Genomic DNA, 21549 nt, shown 5'->3' with positions numbered 1-21549 from the left:
CGACTTCAGAACAGCAGATTACTACTCTGTTCCCAGACTCAGGACTAAAATCACACAAGGTACTTTTTTTATTTTTCATGCACCAAATGTTTGGTAGAAGCTCCCAGAAACATGCAGGAGGGCAATGACTCTGGTTTCTTCATCAAACAGGGCTGAGAGCTTTTTGTCTGTCAGAAAAGCAAATCTATATTTCAGGCTGCTCTGTGTTTAACTATAAAATTTCTTGATTTTTGAAATGTGCTTTAACAATAAACTTTACTTGTGTTGTTAATGGCAACTATATAATTACAAATCCTTACTGAGAAAGAAAACAAAGCTTTCTGTTGGCCTTTTATTTTTTTCATGTCGGGTATTAACATTATTTTCAAAACAATACAAAAAAGTTTTTGAGTTTGTGTTGAATACTGTCTGTGTCATGCTGTCTGATAAGCGTCAGATCTGAGCTGATTCTGAACTGTATTAAATATACTTGTCATACAAGATGTAATTCAGAGTGGTCATTCCTCAGTCTGAAGGTCAGAGGTTCAATTCCCTATCTCCCCATGTCCATGTGTCAAAGTGTCCTTGAGCAAAACGCTGAACTCCAAATTGCTCCCAATGGATGGACTGAGCGCCTTGATGGCAGCTGCCTCTATTGGCGTGTGAGCGTGTGTGAATGGGTGGATGTGATTAACAGCGTAAAGCACTTTGAGGGCTGCTCAAGTAGTGGAAAAGTGCTATAGAAGTGAAATCCTTTTTACCACTGTGTCTTCCTGCTGCACTGGGTTCTTTCTCTATGTTTCCACTCTGGCAATAAAAGATTGATGTATTTGAAAGGATCAGGCCTTCTGGTTAACTTGCACGTGTTGTGGAATTTCCACAACAGCACGTCTTGCTTCTCTTTAGGGCAGTTAATCCAGTCTTTGTACTTCTGATGTGGCAGCAGAATACTTTGCATTATATCAAGTTCTTGTTAAAGGTGGGTGCTGGACTCTGCCGAGGTTATTTTGTCTCCCCCCTCGAGTTTAAGATCTTTATAGACACACAGTCGAGGTCAGGAGGGTGTCATGTGGGGGGCTGGAAGGTGGCGCTGATGTCTATTCGCAGAGGACGTTGTCCTTGTGGCCCCGTCACATGAGGGTCACCACCGCAGAGTGTGAAGGGGTTGTGATGCAGATCACAACCTCCAAGTGTGAGTCCATGATCCTCCAGTGGAAGAGGCCAGCGTGGCTTCTCCAGGTGGAGGAGTTCAAGTGCTGCAGTGTGACGGGAGAAGGGATCGTTAAATCAGCTGCAGACAGCTGTGATCTGATTATGACGCCTCCTGATTGACTTAAACTGGAGGTCATCAAGGCACGGCCGATTGGGGAGCTGTAAGGAAGCCCTGAGGTCGGTCCAGGACCCGATAGACAGATTATGTCTCTCGTGTAGTTCAGGGAGAAGAGCTGGAAGAAACTCCAGGGGACTGAGAGTCTGTGTTTCTTTGTCGCATTTTGTACTTTATGCAGCCTTTTGGTCCAGATACTTCAAGTGATGTGATGAATGTTTCATCTCTACATTCATAAGAAACATTTCAAGAATTTTTTTTTTTTTTTTTTTTAAATAATGCACTCAAAGCTATATATACAATTCATAGAGGAAAGCATGAGGTGTATGAGTGTATTTTACCAGACAGATTGAAGGCTGCCAGTTTAGCAGGTGGGACATTGGTCAGGAGGGTTTCCAGGCCGGCGTAAATAAAAGCACTACAACTGCACAGCAGCTGCTCCACCTCAGACAGACTTGACAGAGAAAAAGACGTGTTAGCAGAGCGGGAACGATTAGGTGTGTATTATGTCACAAATAAAGAGCAAAAACCACTTCCTGACTCAGACCTGGGTTTTTGTTTGGCGACGATAAAGCCCTCCCACTGATGAGTGGAGTGCTGGCTGTGGGTTTCTAAAATCTCCTTCATCACAACACTGAGACTGCTCTCTCCTGTATGCACAAATCAACATGTAAGTAAATGAAAAAAGGAAGGAATTTCACATATTTGTGATGCGGAAAAGGCTGCGCACGATGAAAAGGACAAATGCAAAGTGAGCAGCTCTCAGAATGGTAGAACAGCCAGAGATGGCAGAAGTCACTTTGAAGGGTGAAGAAGTCAGATAAATCACTCTGCATGTCCTCCAGCTTCCCCTTTCAGAGGCAGATCTGCTCATATCTTGGAACGTTGGTAGTACGATGGCAGTTTTCCAAACATAAGGAAAATTGTACCAACCATTCAGAGAGCAAACAAAACATAGATCAAATCCAATCAGTTTACTTACCAAATCGACCTTTACTGTGAGGGTCGACAATGTCTGTTGGGGAAAGTTTAGAATCATTTCAATAAATAAGCAACTTAGGTCGACTGGTATTCAATGAAACAAACGTTAGACACCTCAAAAAAAAGTTTACATTTGAAGTTCCGTGTGTCCACTGGGATGGTGTTAGAAGGTGGTGAATGGTTTGCAGGTATCTGGGAAAATAATTTTCAAAATGAACAATTTTCATTAGCACAGCAAAAAATTCACAGTAAGCTAATGTGCACACGCACATGTCTGGCATGTGCTCGGCTGCAAAGGGAGAAGACAGGAGTGGACGTCACTACCAAACAGACAGAGCAAAAGAAAAAACAGAAGTGGTGCATGGCAGGAGATAAATGCTCAGAAGGTGGAAATAGGATCTTTATGAAAACACGTTATGTAATTGATTGAAAAACCACACTTGAAAGGGAGGCGGGGAGAACTTAAATAATTGGCAGTGCTGACAGCAGGTAGAAGTAATATTGGCGTCTGTATCTGGCAGGCCCAGATTAATTTACTGGACTCACCGCTTTGATGGCTTGTGTTTGATCCCCCTTCGCCTTAGTTCCCTTGCCACCTTTGGTCTCCTTTTTGTTGTCACTTTCAACTGGCACAAACAGGAAGCAGAATTAATATGTACACTTGTCTGCCGGGTAGATTACACAGCTTTCAGACTTGGTAATATATATATATTAAAAAAAAAGACTTTGAGAGTATCTGCAAAGCCAGTGACATTTATTGATGACCGAAGAACTAAAAGTTTCCTCCTGCCTGCAAAGTGAAATCCGTGACTATTGGGACCCATAAACACAGCGGTCACATAGACGGGAGGAAACCAGACTTTCTGCAAATGATCACGTTTGTGTTTCTAGGTCAGAAAAGTGTTGTGTTGACGCGGCATCTTTTTCAGAATGATTTGTTGACACTGAAATGGAAACCCTCAAAATGATGGAGATGGAATTTCAGGCTATGAGATAGAGAACAATACATAAACAAAAAAATATACACTGACATTCATAAGGACAGACAACGAAGTTGGATTCCTGTTACTACCAAGATCCAGAATATATTTTGTCCACCAAAATGGTGTGCATCTGACATGATATATTTTATGTATCACAGTTTTTCTCCATTGGTTTGGCTCATTTCTTGAAACAGAAATAACATTCTCAAAACAACATGGACAAGTCTCCAGACTACTATGTAACTCCTCACAGCAGAACGGTATTTCTCATTAATTTCATCACATTGTAAGTATCTTAGTTCATGTCTCAGTGTCTCAGAACATCTTTAAAATGATTTAGCACAGTGAGAATAGATTTAACACAACTTCCAAGTGAATATGTCACATTGATATAAACTGATTGATTGAGCCTCGGTCTCAAGGTATCGGCATCATTTCATTGTTTCAGTCACCACCTGCAAAATCATCTGCTCAACTGTCAAAAAATTAGTCAAGAACACACTTCAATACCATGAATACCAGACATGAATCTGTGTGCATGAGAAAGAGGAGCCCGATCAGGGGGGTGAGGAGGACAGTTAGGAGGGTGAGGACGGGGACCAGTGATGAAGTGAGCTGTGAAACTCCAGCTTCATTTACAGCACTGTGGGCTACATGAAATTTCCTCCTTTTTTTTGTTTTTGTTTTTGTTTCTTTGTGTGTTTTCTCCAGTATGTTATACTCTGATGGATGGAAGTTACTTTCTGTGCGACTAAAAGTTATAACAGTTTCCTTGGAAGTATGACAGCAATGTGTGAATCAAAACTTGAAGGTTTTTCCTATTGTAAAATGCTTTTTTTCATTTTCTTATCCAGTATGCATTCTGTTAGCTAAACAACCCAAAACAATAATAATAATAATAATAAAATAAATAAAAACTACCACAGGAACCATTGTGAATGAAGGACTGGGCTCAGACAGAAAGGTAGATGAGGGATATTTCAATGTTCCTCTGTCCTTAATGACAAAACATCTAAACATTTTGACTTGTGGTGCTCACATGATGCCAAAAGGACGAAACACTTTGAGAGCATTGACCACTTATTTGAGAAAAAAATGTAGTTTTTCCAGCTGAGTGAACTGTTTTGGAAGAGACCTGAGCTTTGACAGGTGAACCATGTGGTTTTGCTGAACAGTCCAGGTTTGACAAGAAAACCAAGAGAACTGAGAACGTCCGGTCTGTTTGGAGAAATGAGCCAAAACTGTTGAGAAGGATCTTTACATTTTGGAGGCTCTGACTGTTTATATGGGAAAGAAATGTAGCTTTGAAACATGAGTGAACAGTTTTGGGAGACATACGAGCTTTTGCAAGTGAACTATGGTGTTGTGCTGAACTGTGAGACCGTTTTGCCAAATGATCTTAGAATTTTAAAAATGTAATTTCGTTTTCAAGAAATGAGCTAAACCAATGGAGAAAAACTGTAAAATGATTCCTAAAGCTTGCTGGCAGTGCATTGTGTTCTCATCGTTTCAATCAGAACTTCTGTCCATCAAACACAGTTTTCCTGTTATCATCTGTTATCTGGCTGCATTTCTAAATAATCACAAGGCATCGCTGTTCACATCGCAACAATATTAGAAACAGGTTGCCTCAATAATTGAGAGTAATTTTTGCCACACAGCTCGAGTTACCACACTTAATGAAGGCGCCTTCTCTTGATCTTTTAAAAGAAGTAGATAATTGAATATTAAAAGTAAAGTTAGATTAAGTTTGCATAGTTTAAACTGAACATAATGTTTTATAACTCTCTGATAATGCATGCTGTTCTTGCACTGTATTAATAATGTATTGCATAAAATTTAAGGTGGAGTTGACATCAGAAGTGAGGCAGCTGAGCTGGGCCTCCTCTCAATCCCATACAACCTGGACAAGTCTGTTGTCAGTGGTGTGTTTGGAGACACTTCTTTGCATAGGAAAAAGCAACGTTATAGACATTCGGATATGGTGGCAGTTTTCTTGCGCGTGAAGATCGACAGTGATAAGAACGGTGGACTCTGCAGAGCTCGCGCTGCTCTCCCTTGTAATTTACCAGCACCGCTCCAATACACTACAGCATCGTCTGCATAACTGGAAACATTTCTTACACACAACAGATTCTGAGTGAGTGAATGCTTCTTCAGTCCTGTTCTCTGCAATGTAGTCTGGTGTTTCCATGTGTTCCTCTATCATGATCAAAATTAAATCTAAAACTGAAACCTTTCTGTACGAAAAATACAAAAATTATTCCACTTCCAGCAATTATTGTCATTTAAACTTGGTCCAACTGTAGCTAATATCTACCTAAAGCTAAATCTAAGTTATGACACTGAGTTTGCACAATCGATGTCCGTTTACATGAAATGACAGAAATGCTTAAAACGAGGTGAACTATTCACTTGCCCGGTGATGCACAGTTACACTGTTTCCCCCGTTTACACACAGACAGAGTCGGACAGGAAAAGTAGCATTTTCAGTGACTCCAAATACAGTTGTCGTGTAAACGGACCCTCAAAATACAACGGAAGTTTAGAGTTCTCACTTGAAAACCTTGTCGTGTAAATAATTTAAAACATGATGTTACTATCAATACAGTGACATGGTAACACCTTCAGCGCGTGCGCACACACACACACACACACACACACACACACACACACACACGCTCAGTCTTGTATTTCTATCCTTGTGGGGACCGTCCATTGACTCCCATTCATGTCTAGCCCCTAACCCTGACCCTTACCCTAACCCTAACCCACACCACAACAAAGCCTAACCCTAAAGAAATGTTTTTGCACTTTTACTTTTTTCAGTAACAACAACATGGCCAAGAAAACACTGTTTCTCCTACTTAGGACCGGAAAAAGGTCCCCACAAGGCACGTCGTTCCACGTTTTGCTATCCTTGTGGGGACATTTGGCCCCGACAAGGATAGAAATACAAGAACACACACACACACACACACACACACACACACACACACTTGCTTAACGCTGCACTTTTGATGCAAATTATTCGACCTTTGAAAAGGTTCATATGTCTGCAGGATGAGTTTCAACACGCTTTTCTTTTCTTCCAAAAATATTAATCTATATACTTCCTCTTCCGAGGACAGAAACATCATCTCCGAAAAACCCATTTTACGCTCACAAAAGACATCCAAATAAAACTAATGTGACAGATAATGTTAATTAAAAACAAGACCAATTTGTTTTCTATTTTTGCTGTCGGAAATTCAACCAGTGCAGCAAGCAGTTAATTAGTTTATGACGATCTCGGCAGATTTATGCACGGGGAGGATTTTATTTACACTAAAACTGAACTTTCGTGTCACAGCTAAATAATAAATTAAGTAGCAATTTACAAAGGAAGAGAGACTCTTGAGATTCAAGAGGGAGAAGAGTAAATACGAATGAACCGTAATTACACTCTTTCTTTGAGACTAAGAAAAACAAAATACATGAGAGGTTTTCATGAAAAGTGGAGAGAGACACTTGAAAATGGAAAAATAAATAATGCAGTTTTCTCTAATGGATGATGGAAGCCAAACGTAAAATACTGTGGTCATTTAGATTACTCTGTGATTTACTCGGCCAGCGGTTCACATCATGGACGGATCTGTGCATCGAGCCTGTGAAGCGGGTGCGTCGACATGGCCGCAGCTAAAGGAGGCCGGCTTTAGCCAGGCGGACTGCGTTCACGGATGTCTGCATGAAGTTGTGCGTGCTGGCAGGATGTGAAATGACCTTTCCCTGCTCAGCTAATCCTGTTTCTCTGGATGACTGCCCGCGATTCAAATCCCGATGTCAAGATGCTTTTGCAAATGTAAAGCCAGTATTTACTGAAACATGATGAGGAGCTCTGAGAAGCAAACATCCAGGTAGACAATACATTGTTTTATGAATATGGGTCATATTTGTCATTTCAAAGAGGAAGAAAGAAAAAAAAAACATCTGAATTTGAGGCACAGTGACTTTAATATAATGGCTGAGATTTTGGGATTCCAGTAGTTTATTCCATTGCAGCTGAGAAAACAGTACGAACGTGTTCCTCTGCTCTCACATCAGCTCTTTGTGAATACAAATCAACTTGGTCATATTTCATTCACAGGAACAGAGAGGATTTATACCCACAGGCCGACATTGAGGCCGAGCTGCGGATCAAAAAAACCTCTAAGTGCTGCGAACACATCAATAAAACACTGTTTATGCTAACACGTCACACTGCGTGCGGCCCTGTTGGAAACTGAACACGGGGTCCTAAAGGCTGCTGGAAACTCCTTTAAGTCGACATAAACTGGGCAGGTGTGTTATCATTCGGCAACATCAAACACAACATAAAGGTCTGAGGAAGCTGGAGTGTGAGCTGTACACATCCAGAGTCCGCTGTCTGGTGGAGGTGTGTACTTCTTCTACCTTTCTGAGGCTCGTCTCTGTTCATGCGACTGTAGAACAGCTGCAGAGAGAAGTCTCGGGACACAGAGCTCAGGTTGCCCTCCTGAAAGATGGACAGGGATTCCAGCGGCAGCTCCAGCAGCATCCTGTCAGCCAGAATCAGCAGATATTCCTCCGCTTCCACTGGGAGCTTCGCTGGAAATGCCACACACGAGAAACAAAAGCCTTTTTCAGGTGTACTGCATTTCTTTAAGATAAATCTTCGATCTTGAAATATATGATATGCTGTACTACACCAGATTTTCATACAGTATTGCTGCATTTTCATAGATTTTAATAACTGGAGGGAATTCCTTGGCATACTGTAAGACAGGGGGGAAAACATATGGCCCGTGGGCCAAAGGCAGCCTGCAAGTAGCTCCAATCTGATTCATAATTCACCAAATAAATGGCAAAAACTTCAAAGAATCAATTTTTTTTTACATTTCTTAAAAGTAGGTAAAGGACAAAACAGAACTCTGAGATGTGGGCGATGCTACCTCACTGCTATCAAACGAGCCTCAAAGCCAGACTGTCAGGGTGAGAGTGGAAAATTTGCACAATGCAGCAGCTGTGGGAGGAGTTTTCTGGACATTTCACATGTTTGTGAAGAGTGAGATCCCTTTAGATCCAGTTTTAAAGCTAAAAGCACACAAAGGGACGCACAAAACATATCGCCTCGGGTCAAATCTATAAAATCTATGTCCAAACAAGAGGCCTGAGGGCTCGGGGCTCGGGTCAGCTGGTTCCAAATGACTTCTACATGCGATGTGCCTTCTAGTTGTTAGAGGATTCACAGCAAGCATTGGAAAACGTCTTCATGTGATCCACTGCAAAGATAACCACAGTGGCCTCAGGCTGCTGAAACACACACCGGCTTTCTTTTACCTGAGCTTCCTTTTTCTTCTTTATCTTTGGCTTTGGTCATTTCAGGAACTGATAGTGAAGTCTCTGCAGGCCTGATGGTTGGATAATAAGAACAGGAGAGAAACAGTACTGTCTGATGCACAAGGAAAGTAGATTTGGATGCCAAAATGTAAGAACTGGGGGGAAAAAGAGAGCGCAGAGTACACACTAGAATACTCATATCTCAAAATGAAAATCAACAGCAGCTTTGAAGTCGCCGTGTATAAAAACCGCGCCCCAACAGAGACGTCCTTGCTTTTAAAAAGTCCAAATGTCGTCAGTAAGTAAGATCTACGGTCCAGGCACTGCGGCGCATAAACAAGGTCATATATACGGCAGACTCTCAGACACGTGAGCGGTGCACAACCCACTGCGCCAAAACTCCTTTGATAAGTAACTACAGACTTTGGAAACATTAAAAATCTCAACTTCAAAGTAGCAACGGTTCCTTCCTTAGGCTGCGAGGGCTAAATGAAAATTGTCAGGCTTTTGTAGTGGACAAAACGGAGAGGATCTGATGACGTGTGGCTCACCTTAAGCAAGAGAAGTCAAACTGTGTGAGAAGGGGATTCAGATAGTCCTCCAAGCTTTCCACAATCTCTCTGAAGCCGGGCGCCAACTTTTCTGCACTTGTCTGGACAGAAAAAAAGAAGACGACATTTTTAAGATCTAAAACTTTTAAGAAGTACAACACATGTAATAAAATTAATTTAAAGATGCAAACCAGACCTTATATCATAATTCATTAATTTAACAGCTTGACAATTTGTGATACAGGCAAAAAATATCATATCTGGTTACCTTTCAGTATCAGACTGATGAACATGTATGATTTTTAACGTTTTAAATGTTTTTTTAAGCTTTTGAAGTAGGAGATTCATAGCTCCACATGTTAAAAATAAAATGTTAGACTCTCAATGTTGACCTGAGCTTGGATATATAAATAAGCTCTCCCATGACTGCAGCAGTGAGAGCTGTGAGGTGACAGTAACTGTGGCAGAGTGAGCGTCTTTATGAGGCAAATGTGAGCAGATTGACTGGAAAGCTGAAGTCTCAACAAGGCAGATCTGGACCTGAGGCTCCGCGGAGGCGTCCGGGCTGCCCTCACTGTGCGTCCGGAGGCCAAAGGCTCGGGTCTGCTCCCGCAGTGCTAGCAGGCCTCGCCGGCAGACTGAAGCCTTGGCCACCCAGGAGCAGGTCAGGGTACCTGCAACAGCAGAGCGCACGCACGCACGCACGCACGCACGCACGCACGCACGCACGCACGCACGCACGCACACACGCATGCACACACACTTTGTAATTGGTCCTGGCAAGTTCTCCCACCCTCGCCGACTCTTCCTATAAGAGCTCCTGTCTTTTCAGACGTCTCTTTTTGTTCTCTCCTTGCTTCCTTTCAGTTTTAATGAATGTTTTCTCATTCTCTGGCGGGAGGAACCAAGGCTTTCCCTTTATCACTCCTCATACAGCTTCGCATGTCTGACGATTCCCAGAAAAGGTCATGTGAACAGGTTATACTGTATGCTAATACCCGGTGATGACTTATGAAAGCTGGCGCTTTATGCCTGGCCAGTAGCAAAGGGTCATATAGAAATGCATGTGATGTTTCTCACTTCTTTCCTCCTTTGTCTTCATTAAGGTTGAACTTTTCATTTGCCTTGTAAGTTAATGTTAAACTCAACTGCGTTATTCATCTGGCTCGGCTTTTAAACAATGACATGTACATCAGAGAATAATGGTTTGTTTGAAATGGCCTGCATTCCTCGTGGAGGTCTGGCTGCATGAATTATCACTAGAAATGTGAACGCAATAAACCTGAAATATGTGAATTTCTTCCTTTTGTGTTTTCCGAAGCTTTGATCGTCTCATAAAAGGCGCCGTAAAGTTGTGACCTGAAAAAGAAGCAAAACAGTAAAAGACATGAGCCATGGTTCTAATCCCATACCACCAGCAGACGAGTAAATACACATTATTTTGTGTCGAGAACGGTTACAAAGTGGGCAGGAAGCGTGGTCAGAGTAACTCTGTGGGGTTATGGCTGCCAGAGCGGCTCAATCTACACTCTGTTCTTTGATTGTCGAGTTCGTCTTTCTTTTCAGATCTGCAGATATTGACATGTGCACTACACTGTTTTGTCCACATAGTTAATTATACAATTCTAGTCATAATAGATGGGTAGGGAATTTATTGGAAAAAAAAAATCAAACAAGGGTCTCAGAAACGATCCCAGGAAGGAGTCAATGTGTGAAGTCTAAGTGACCTTGAGTGTGCTTATTGCGCCCACATTTTACTTCTAATTAATGTTCAATGAGGCGAGCAGAAAATGTACAGGTGCATATCAAAACAAATAATGATGAAAAATGAGAATTACCCATCATCTGAGTGCTGAAGGAGCAAGACTTTCAGGTTGGGAGGAAGTTTTGCAAGGATGCTGAGGTGACTGGGATGGATGAGCAGGTGGCAGAAAGTCTAAAAAAATCAATGAAAAATAATATCAAGATCACAAAAACACAAGTAAAACATGAAAGGGCACAGGAATAGACCTTAAGCGGGAGAAAATTTAAAAAGTAACTAATAATCACTGTTGAAAATGCTAAAAATGAAATGACAGTCCACTTCATCAGACAAATGTCACTTTCACTATCATGTTGATTACTCATTGTGAGTTTAGTTGCTTTTACACACAGAGGCTCTACAGCATATTGAAATAATTCAGCGGTCACAGGGGAAAAAAAGGTGGAGACCCTGACACACCTGGAGACGGATGAGAATGTCATGTTGGAGGAGAGAGGGCTTACGTGCTGCACAAAACACTGTTTGGGGCGAGCGCTAGTGAAAGATCGTGATTCCATCAGGAACAAAGATCTGAGTAACACATTGAAATGATCAGCATAAAAGCACAACTAATGAATACCACTGCATGTGTTGATCATCAACTTATCAATCGCGACACAAAAACGATGTTTCTAATTACCTCCGCCAAGGAGGTTATGTAATCACGTCGGTTTGTTGGTTGGTTGGTTGGTTTGTTAGCAACATTACAGAAAAAGTTATGGGCGGATTGCAATGAAACTTTGTGGAAAGGTGGGTCTTGGCCTAACTTAGACTACGTTCACACTGCAGGGCTTAATGCTCAATTCGGATTTTTTTGTGAAATCCGATTTTTTTGCGAGTTCGTTCACATTTTCATTAAAATGCGACTTGTATGTGATCTCCCATCTGAACGGAATACCACCCAGAAGTGTCCCGCATGCGCAGAAGAGGACATAATGACGTCACGCAGCAGCGCGCTTCAGTGTTTGCTGAACTCACAAACAACATACAGAATCTACAGCTTTTCAAGCGTCAATGATTTATTTAAGAACTGATCAAACACGCATTCTTACAATTAAACATTGAGCAACATTTGAGCGCAGCGCTTCTAATCAGCCGCGCCGACCTCGTTCTGTGTGTGTGCGCGCGCGCGACAGAGAGAGAGAGAGAGAGAGAGAGCGCATGTTGATATTATTTTTTCTCTCCATTGTCCTGGCGCTGCAGAATTTAGCGAATGAGAAGGAAGAGAGCCAAGTTTTTGGCCATGGCGTTTTGTGGGGCAGTGGCAGCAACAGAGAAACGCAGCCAGGAGTGGGGGGACAGTGATGTGAGAGGAGTTCAATAATTACGGAGTTCAATAATAATTTTCGGATGACAATAACCCCCTTAATGTACGTCTGCGAGCGCCTTTTTTTTAACACTCACGGTAAGACACACGTCTTCGGCGCCCCGTATTGTGACGTGCAGGTCGGATAAATGCGACCTGGCCGTTCAGACTGAAGTCGCATGGCAAAAGATCAGATACGTATCAGATTTAGGACCACATATCCAAGTGGCCTGGGTCGCATTTGAAAAAATCGGATCTGTGTCGTTCAGACTGTCATGAAAAGATCCGATACAGGTCGCATAGGGGCAAAAAAATCGGATTTGGGTCACTTCAGCCTGCAGTGTGAACGTAGCCTTAGAATCCATTAAATTTTGGTGATGATCCAGATCACTGTCTGGATCCAGGATTTTTTTAAAGGATTCTTTATCATTGAGAGATAGGGCAGTCTTTGACATAGTTGGGCATAACTCAACAATAAATGACAAGGGGGCTTAGCAAAAAATTACAGTGTAAGTTCTTCATTGACTCAAAGAGATATCAGCTGCTGATCCAGATCACGGAAGTATTCCGGATACCAGGATCCAGAACAGACAAAAATAGGGGGATGTCAGAGTGTCAGTCACTGTGAGGCAACACACTGAGATATGAACATGCAACAAACAGCTTTTTCCCATACATTGTTTGTGTTGGGGAGAAATAAAATGTTTGTTAGTATTTATGGTGTTCTTGTTGTTGCTGGTGACTAATTTCAGCTGTGGTGGAAGTCTGCGCTCTCTGAGTGCCAAATTCTAGTTTATTCTGCAGCATGATTTTTAACCTCAGACTTCCACTACACTTCACTTGTAAAAATGAGTTTAAAGCCCAAACCTTTTCCAGCTCCACCACTCGGCGGGGCCTTCATCATTTTACAGTACATTTTGGAGCGGAGACTGTGAGCAGTCCTATCAGCGGGGATTTACTGAGCCCGGTATGACAGCGTCCATAAATCACCGGAGCGGGTGTTTGGTGACCCGGTACCTTGGAGAGGCCGGTGAGGGAGTTCTCCACGGCCTTCAGCATGCTGCTGGGCTTCTCCTCCTGAGAGAGGAGCAGATTCCTGCGAATGCTGAGCAGAGCCGCCAGCTGCGACGCTCCAGTGTCGGTGCAGGCGGAGTGCAGGACCCCAGCCATCGCCGCAACAGTGCAGCAGCTCTGGGAAGAAGAAGAAGAAAAAACAAAAAGAAAGGAGAAGATGGATGACGGAGCAGATGGTGAATGCAGGAATTGCGGTACATGAAGACAACGAATACCAAGAGTGAGAGAACATGAAGTAATGCTGAATACGCTCTGCAGATTATTCATTCTACACACTTTTACACAGAACAGAACAACATTCACGTGAGCTGGTGCAGCACTGCACCTGAAAGAGGGCCAGATATTGACCGGCCGCAGCAGGATGGCGCCGACCCTGACACTCCAGCATGTTGAGGGAGGCATCAGCCAGGATGGAGGGAGGCAGGCTGTGTTGGAGGCACAGATGGACCGCCTCAGCCAGGGCTTTACTGGCCTGTGTCATTAGCTGCTGGGCTTCTTTTCCTCTCTGTAGAACCACAAAAAACACATTCAACCATAGAAATATGGACCGACATGTGTAATAGAATAAACCTTTAAGGACATCGGATTAGAGACAAGAGTGAAATATTCCAGCACATTCCAGCAATAAATATTGAAATCCTCATCAGCAGGGCAGTTTGATTTGTTTGTTTGAGCGTTGAAGAGTGAATAAACATTACATCGCAGCTGTAAATAATTTTTGAAAACCTATTTGTACAAGTGACTAATCACACTATAGAAATCCATCCATCCATCCATCCATCCGTCTGCGCTCACTCACACACATGATATACAGTAGTGCATCATCAGAAAGCCCATGATGCAATGGGAGAACATCCTCGCTCTTCAAAGAAAGGCCCCGGCTCAGGTCGTTTTGTTCATCAGGCAACAGTACGAACCACTGCACCACGACGACCATCATGTAGATTTTTATGAACCACATTTTGACTGCTCGAGACTCTCAAAGCGCTTTACGTCGTTCGTCCCATGTGAGGTTGCTTTTGATAGACACCTGTTCATGCTGTGTTTGAAAAGCCACTGCAAACATAAATACATAAAAGCAGCAGTTCTGTGAATGCTCTCACCCACTGATGTCTGATCATCACAATTTGGTCCAGACTTTCTCAAATACTGATTGTACCTTATTTATATCCAATACTTATTTATCCACTTTTCTGCCCGATGTATTTTTGAAATGAAGAGATAAGTACTGTTAAGATCACGATCACCATTATGTTATGGCTGATGGCTGTGCATTGTGTCCCCAGGCCTTCATCAGAGTATTCAGGATCTTTCCTTAATGGATCTTCAGCAGTGAGCTCTCCACACTCCCCTTCTTGCGTTTGTGGACATGATATTTGCAAACAGCTTAATCTAAAAATATGACATCTGTATTAGTTTGTGGGGAAGCATGCCTGTGAAGACCATCCAAATTGCTCAGGGTACATTTTAGAAGTATTGTCAGTGTAGATATTGATGTCAAAATTCAGTCTTACAGCACTACTTAACATTCCAAAACTCTGCAACAGAAATAACACATGACTGTCTTTTTCTGTTACTCGACTGATGTGGACAGGAGCTTTTGCTACGCTTCCATTTCAGTGAGAGGGAGATACAGGGAGATTTCACTTCCGAGGGGTTTGAGATGGGAGGAGAACATTAAGGCATTAGGACTTTAGATTAGACAGCTGTTAGGAGTGATGGAGTCACCTGATGGAAGGTATGTACCTGAGTCTCACTGCTTGTGGCAGAGGTCATCCCACACACTTCCTCCGAATTCTCCTGCTCCTTCGAGACAGCTTTAGGATCAGGGCGGGCGTCTTTCTGCACAAAGTTATTTGAAGATCAGAGAAAAACAATCGTGATTAGTAGATGTAAATGAACATCCTCTCTGATCACGCTAAGCTTTTAACTCAGTGTTGCAGCTTTTTCCAGGTTGTTGGCTTATTTGTCTCTTTGTAGATCCATGAACCAAATATAGCCTGCTTCACACAAAAGACAGCCTGAGATTCTTCATCAGTCGAAATATTTGGTCTACCCTGCTAGGAGCAGGTTAGAAATCTGATGGCTACAGATGCTTTTGAGTCAAGTGAACTCATCGTCTGTGTTATCCTGGAAGTATGCATGGGCAGATGGCACACTGCAGTCATAAAGAAATGCTCAAAGAGGCTGTTGTGTTTAAACAATGCTTAAAAGACACTGAGGGTTCCCAAAGTGTGTTGAGAAAATCTCCCTTCCACGTCACACCGCAGTAGCATGAACTGCTGATCGGACACTTTTATAATCCTCTATTCTCACACTTGGTTGGCCTGTATCGTCTTCCACAAGCTCGTAATGAACAGTTATTGAGTTATCATCGTGAACCAGTCTGGGTTCCCTGATCTCTGGAATCAAAAAGGCTTTTTGACCCAGACAACTGCCACTTAGTGGCTGTTTTCTCTCTTTAACGCCCCTCCCAGTATCTCAATTCCCAGTAGATTGGCCATTTCTGAAATACTCAGAGCAGTCCGTCTGGAATAAACAACCTTTCCTTCCATTCTCATTTGGGAACATCAGCAGGTCATCTTGACCAGACCTGAGCACCATGAGGCCTGGGGGCCTGAGCTCCGCTTGACTCGCCCTCAGGGTGACACTGGGTGATCCTGATAAAATGAAAATGACTGTATATGATGCATGCATTACTGGAAAGTGATTATGGCTTCATTACATCTAAAATGGTTGCATTTTTTACATTACTGGCCATTATTAAATTATTGGTTGTGTGTAGCTGTTGAGACCCCACAATATTGTCGTTTCACACTGAAAAAAGATGCATGAAAAAAATATATAGTTTTAATTTACTTATTAGCTACAAGTAAAATGTAATGTAAAATGTAATCATGATTTCCATCAAAGACTGAGAAAGAAAAAGGGATTCACAAACAAAACAATGACAGAGAAAGAATAACATTGAACACAAAGTGGTGATCATCTGTGATCTACCTGCTTCTGGGTGTCCCACAGCGCACATGCTGAAAGAGGATCCTGCTGCACAGCGGAGAGTCTCAGGTACTTTCCCTTCAGGCTCAGGCAGTGAGCTCTCGTCTCCAAGTCGTCCGGCGGCCCAGAGCCGACTGCAGCCAGCTGGCCCAGAGTCACCTGCCCCAAGGTTCTGCCCACGCTCAGCCATTCCTGGACGAGACGCGATGAGGTGGAGGTCAAATGAGGAGATGGATCACCGGATCACTCATTCGAACAAATACTTGGAATACATCTTCCTGAAAACTGTCTGGACTCACAAATCTACTTCAGTGGCAGACATTACCCAGATTTCACCTGTGTTGGACGGAAGTGCCTTTTTTCTGAGGAATATTAGCTATAAAGGCTGATGGGTGAAAAAAAAAAAAAAAAAAAAAAAAAAAAAAAATGCAAAAACGACTGCCTTTTGTGTAGTGCGGTTTAGTTTTTCTTCTTCAAGTCAAATAAATAAACCCCTGCATTAGAAAGACAGTAACTGAGAGAAATGAGATGATAAATAACAGTATTATGTCAGCTCCAGATAACTATTTGATTTTTTTGTCAAGGCCCAGAAGAGGCAGCTTTGCAGGTGACAACTGACCCGCTCAAACCTCCTCATGTAAACTATAAATATTATATCAGCAATGTTCAGTTTCAAAATCTGGGTGATGAAATTGCTTATAAAGCCTCAGATACATATGTTGACTGAAAGCAATATGAACACAATGAACATTTTATACAGTGTTAATAATAATTATTATGAGCAAATGTAAAAGGTACACATAAAAAGAATTAAGAGCCATATGATGTGATAAACAGGGAAGTCCAGTTGTGTTTTCAGAGCCTTTTAGAGCAGACAGTACATCTTGGTCTCCTTTCAAACAACATCGGCACACAAATACTAAATGTGTCCTTCTCTGGTGTGGACTGTAGGTCACGAACGACATAAATAGAGTGGACGAGGGAGGCTCCCGGCTCTGCGGTGAGACAGAACTGGCTCTCAGCGATGGTCACAGCAGATGTCAAGTGTAACTCTGAGATGGTGTTACTTTGCATGTTAGCACCCTCGAGCGGCAGTGACACCAAAACACACACACACGTCCCACATCTGTGTTCCCAACTTTTAGTGTATTGAGCCTTTTATTCATGGTGTCTGACCTGCTCTGTGGAGTTGGGCTCAGGTGAGCAGCGTGTGAACTCCTCCAGAGCTCTTTCAGCAGGCGTCATCTTCTGCAGGGTAACGGCCCGCCGGACCCCCTGACTGCAGAGCTCCTCCAGCATGAACAAGCTGAAGTCTGCCAGGGCCAGGCGGAGGCGCCGCAGCCGCCGCACGGCTGCCAGGGAGAGACCATGGCTCTGGAAAAGATGACAGCCAAACTGAGTAGAATAAACATGAAACAACTAGCACACATTCTGTAAGTGAAGACGGAACTATAACAGACATTTAAATAAATACACAATATTGAGCTGACATCACTCATTTTTAATATTAGTTATCTTAATTTTGTCTCTAAAGCTACAACACCCTCTCAGACTGACACTATTCCTCATAGTCTCTATTCAATAGCAATAGCACCAATTCTCCTGTCCTGAGGCACTGAGTAGATGTAATTTGACACCAGCTCATTATTCTTGCTGCTTAGGCTATTTCTGTTTTCTTGTCTGAGCAGCTTTGGGCTGTGTGTCCTCTGCATCAACAGCCTTAATTTGAGGCTGTCTCACAGACACAGACACAGACACAGACACAGACACAGACACAGACACAGACACAGACACAGACACAGACACAGACACACAGACACAGACACAGACACAGACACAGACACAGACACACACACACACACACACACACACACACACACAATGTGACTGCAGGAAAAATACTGTAAACTCCCCATTTTACATGAAATTGTTCTGACAAGAAAAACTTTAATATACATGGGGGATTTGCGGCAGGCTGGTACAGGCGACAGATAATCCAAAAATGATAGGGAAGTGAGTTTTTACTGTGCTGTGAGGCAGCGCCATCTGCTGGAGTCACAGTGCTTCACACTGTACCCTCTGGCCTCCATCAGAACTGAGCAGAAAACGAAGATTTAATTAATAACTTAAAAAAGCGAAGTACTCAGATAACCGTGTGTGAGTGTGTGTCCGTCTCAGCTGACAACATAAACAAAGCTTCTCTTGATATAATTCAGGCATAAGGGGGAGTTTTATCATGAAAATCATTTTCTGGCCATTGACAGTTCTGCTCAGTGATTCCTCTGAATAGAACCACTTCCATTTGCCATCTGCACACATCCTTAATGAGCAAACAGTCTTTCCAGACTGTCTGGCAACTCCACTCCCAGACTGTAAGAGCCAAGCGACTGCACTTCCACAGCTGTTAAAGCACGCCTCACTCTCTGCTGATCAGTGTCCTCAAAAGTTTCTCCCAGCCCCCGAAGGTTTCTGAGAAAATATCACCGAGGATCGGGTCCTGCTTTACCTCCTCCTGCGGGGGAAGCAGGCTCTGAGCGTTCAGCGCCACACCTTCCTGCGCGGTGACGGCCAGCTGCAGCTGGAGGAGGCCGTCCATGAAGAAGCGCTGCTTCTCCTCTCTGTCAGTACTGTGGCTGGCCAGGATCCTGCAGGCCGACAGTAGGACAACATGAGGGTTGAGCAAAAGAAGAACGTGTGAAGCACAGGCATCTACAGCATGAGGCGGTAAATGAAAGGAATCTGTGCTGGATGGATGGATGGATGAACTCTTCTCTACTATAGTTACGAGAGGGGGAGATGGTAGGTAAAATTGAGAAGAGATCAGAGATAGAAACAAGTGGGGGATGAAAATGATATTGATTCACCAAATCAAAGTTTTTTTTGTTTTTATTAACCAAAGTGAGATTATTGTTTTCTGTAAATCTCCAACATCTCTGCTATCTCTAATATGAGATTTATTTGTTTTGTAGAAATGTGGAAATGATAGCCGTTCATTTGAAGAACCAGAAAAACGTGAGATGACATGAATTCTTTGTGTCTCTGTTTTATCTTGAGGACTATTGGCAGAGTTGTCTTGTGTTTTTATAAATGCTGTTTTTATTTGTGGATCTCTCACAAAAAACAATGCAAACAAAAATTAAACTCATTCTGCATGAACCTGTAACTCAGATCCCAGTAAATCGATTTCAACCACAGCTTGAAGCTTTTCAATAGTCAACTCTGAACTGTGTAATAAACACAATAGAATCAACCGACTCATCTCGATGTGATGCTGCGGCTGCAGAAGGGAACTGTGCTCATGTGTGCAGTGAACGTACACACACAAGGTGTTACAGAGACTGAAATCTGTCTGAATTAATATTTGTTCTGTATTTATTGCAGAATATCAGTTTGTATCGACAAAGCTTGATGAGAATGTGAATATTATACTGAAGCAGTAACTTTATCATTTATGTTAGAACAGAAGGAAGCAGAGAGCAGATGACATTGTGTATTTTTCCATCACACAGTCACAGATTGTTTGATGCACACTGTCTGTTCAGGCTCGAGCTCAAGCTGCTACTTTCTCATTTCATTATTTTTATTTGAATTATTATTTCACGTAAAAGTCGAAAAACCTAAATAATGTTAATTGAGTGGCTTATTTTTGCCTTAACGAATACATACACACCATACACACGACTCAATCTTATCAGTATAATGCACAACATAAAGTCAACGGTCCTACATTGACATTTATAATGTGTTGCCAAAACAGAGCATCAAGAAATGATGAAATGAATTCCTCCTGTATTCTTCCAAAAGCAGCCATTTTCCATTTGTAGTCAGCCTCAGTTTAAATGTAAGTGCTGACGAACCTCAGAGCGTGTGAGCACTGTCCGTGTGCTTCTGCAGCCTGCTCTCCATCGCTGAGTTCAGTGAAAGCGCTGGCACACTGTGTGAGTGTAGCACAGGCCGCCATCAGTCTCCACATGGCCTCTGTGCTCAGCGTCTCTCCAGGCTCAATGGCGTTCGCGGCCTGTATACACTCAACAGCACCTCTGAGAAACAAAACCATCAAGAGGAATTAGAAATGCTTTCAATGATACTGTGAAACCATGGCATTTACAGGTACACTGTGTTACGTTGCAGTGGTTGACGTGGGACAAAGCAAGGACTTATGGGAAACCTTTTCCTGGGATTAACTGTGGTTATGTTGACACATTTCTGCCACCCAGTGCACAAAAGCGGCATCACTACAGACTTGAACACAGTAATGTAAACAAATACAGTCTGTGCTCAGAACCTGAAGTCCTATCTAAATATAGTATATTACATGACTCAGCTTGTTAATAAAATCACTGTACCTCTTCTCCAATGCAGTGATCAAACATGAAAGCTCTGGCACCCGGTTTTCTCGCTGCTCCAGGATGAGCTTCAAAGCTGCACAGCCTTGTTTTATGATCTCATCAACCTATAAATTTCAACGCAAGGAAAACATCCATGACGGCCACATTGCATTTACACTGCAAAAGGCTGTTTGAGGGAGGTAAATCATTACTTTGGTGTGGTCGTGCTGTCCCACCACTGCTGTGACCTTGGTGAGGGTGAGCTGGTACCAGAAGTCCTCGTCCCCCCCCAGGGTCTGAGCTTTATCCAGAAGGATCAGAGCCTGAGCAAAGTTCTGCTCCTGGCATGCCAGACGGGCCAGGAGGACCAAACTCCTGGAAAGTGAAGTCTCATCTCCGAGTTCCTGAATGAAGAGAGGTACAAAACCAAGCACTGCTCACTCACTCTCAGTTCTTTTATTCCTTGTAATTTATTCCAGACAGCTGTCATATTGATAGGTGTGTTATGAATTAAGTGCATTTTTCATTTTTCAACTCTTTGTTACTTTGTTAAAATGATGTATGACGGATATGACACATTTACCAGTTCCCTGAAAACACTGGCTGAGTTGGACATATCACCAGAAGGAAATATCTCAACCTTTCATTTCAAACTCACCTGAGCAGCCATGAGGCTGTCTGCCAGCAGCTGCCTGGCCGGCTGATAAAGGCCCAGGTTGAGGCAAACCTCAGCTTTGTCCAGCCAGATCTCCTGAGCATGCAGGCGAGGACCACCAGGGGGAGACGCTGCCTTTTTGTCCGTTTTCTGAAAGGATGAAAGGAAAAGCTTATAAAGCGATTCTTCTTTTCCTTGTCGATTTTAAATTCAACACAACATGGAACTAC

At 42.7% G+C, this 21549-nt stretch overlaps 1 protein-coding gene across 1 annotated transcript in view; it reads right to left on the bottom strand.

Annotated features, from left to right (window-relative positions):
* Positions 1-21549, bottom strand: part of cfap46 (cilia and flagella associated protein 46) — a 64763-nt gene that overhangs the window by 2812 nt on the left and 40402 nt on the right. Inside the window, exons 35-55 of the mRNA XM_030106528.1 lie at positions 21323-21469; positions 20877-21068; positions 20683-20789; positions 20194-20376; positions 18843-18981; positions 17513-17710; positions 16340-16528; positions 15086-15181; positions 13665-13844; positions 13283-13456; positions 10997-11094; positions 10441-10517; positions 9699-9832; positions 9159-9259; positions 8608-8678; positions 7702-7875; positions 2834-2913; positions 2419-2479; positions 2289-2321; positions 1854-1956; positions 1648-1760 (exon numbers count right to left, since the gene is read on the bottom strand). Coding sequence (XP_029962388.1) covers positions 1648-1760; positions 1854-1956; positions 2289-2321; positions 2419-2479; positions 2834-2913; positions 7702-7875; positions 8608-8678; positions 9159-9259; positions 9699-9832; positions 10441-10517; positions 10997-11094; positions 13283-13456; positions 13665-13844; positions 15086-15181; positions 16340-16528; positions 17513-17710; positions 18843-18981; positions 20194-20376; positions 20683-20789; positions 20877-21068; positions 21323-21469 — 2650 coding nt within the window. The remainder of the gene's footprint in view (positions 1-1647; positions 1761-1853; positions 1957-2288; positions 2322-2418; positions 2480-2833; positions 2914-7701; positions 7876-8607; positions 8679-9158; positions 9260-9698; positions 9833-10440; positions 10518-10996; positions 11095-13282; positions 13457-13664; positions 13845-15085; positions 15182-16339; positions 16529-17512; positions 17711-18842; positions 18982-20193; positions 20377-20682; positions 20790-20876; positions 21069-21322; positions 21470-21549) is intronic.

Source organism: Salarias fasciatus, chromosome 13 (genome assembly GCF_902148845.1).
Source record: "Salarias fasciatus chromosome 13, fSalaFa1.1, whole genome shotgun sequence".
NCBI classification, from domain to species: domain Eukaryota; kingdom Metazoa; phylum Chordata; class Actinopteri; order Blenniiformes; family Blenniidae; genus Salarias; species Salarias fasciatus.
The sequence above is the reverse complement of the archived record's forward strand: the minus strand, read 5'-3'. Positions and strand labels throughout refer to the sequence as shown.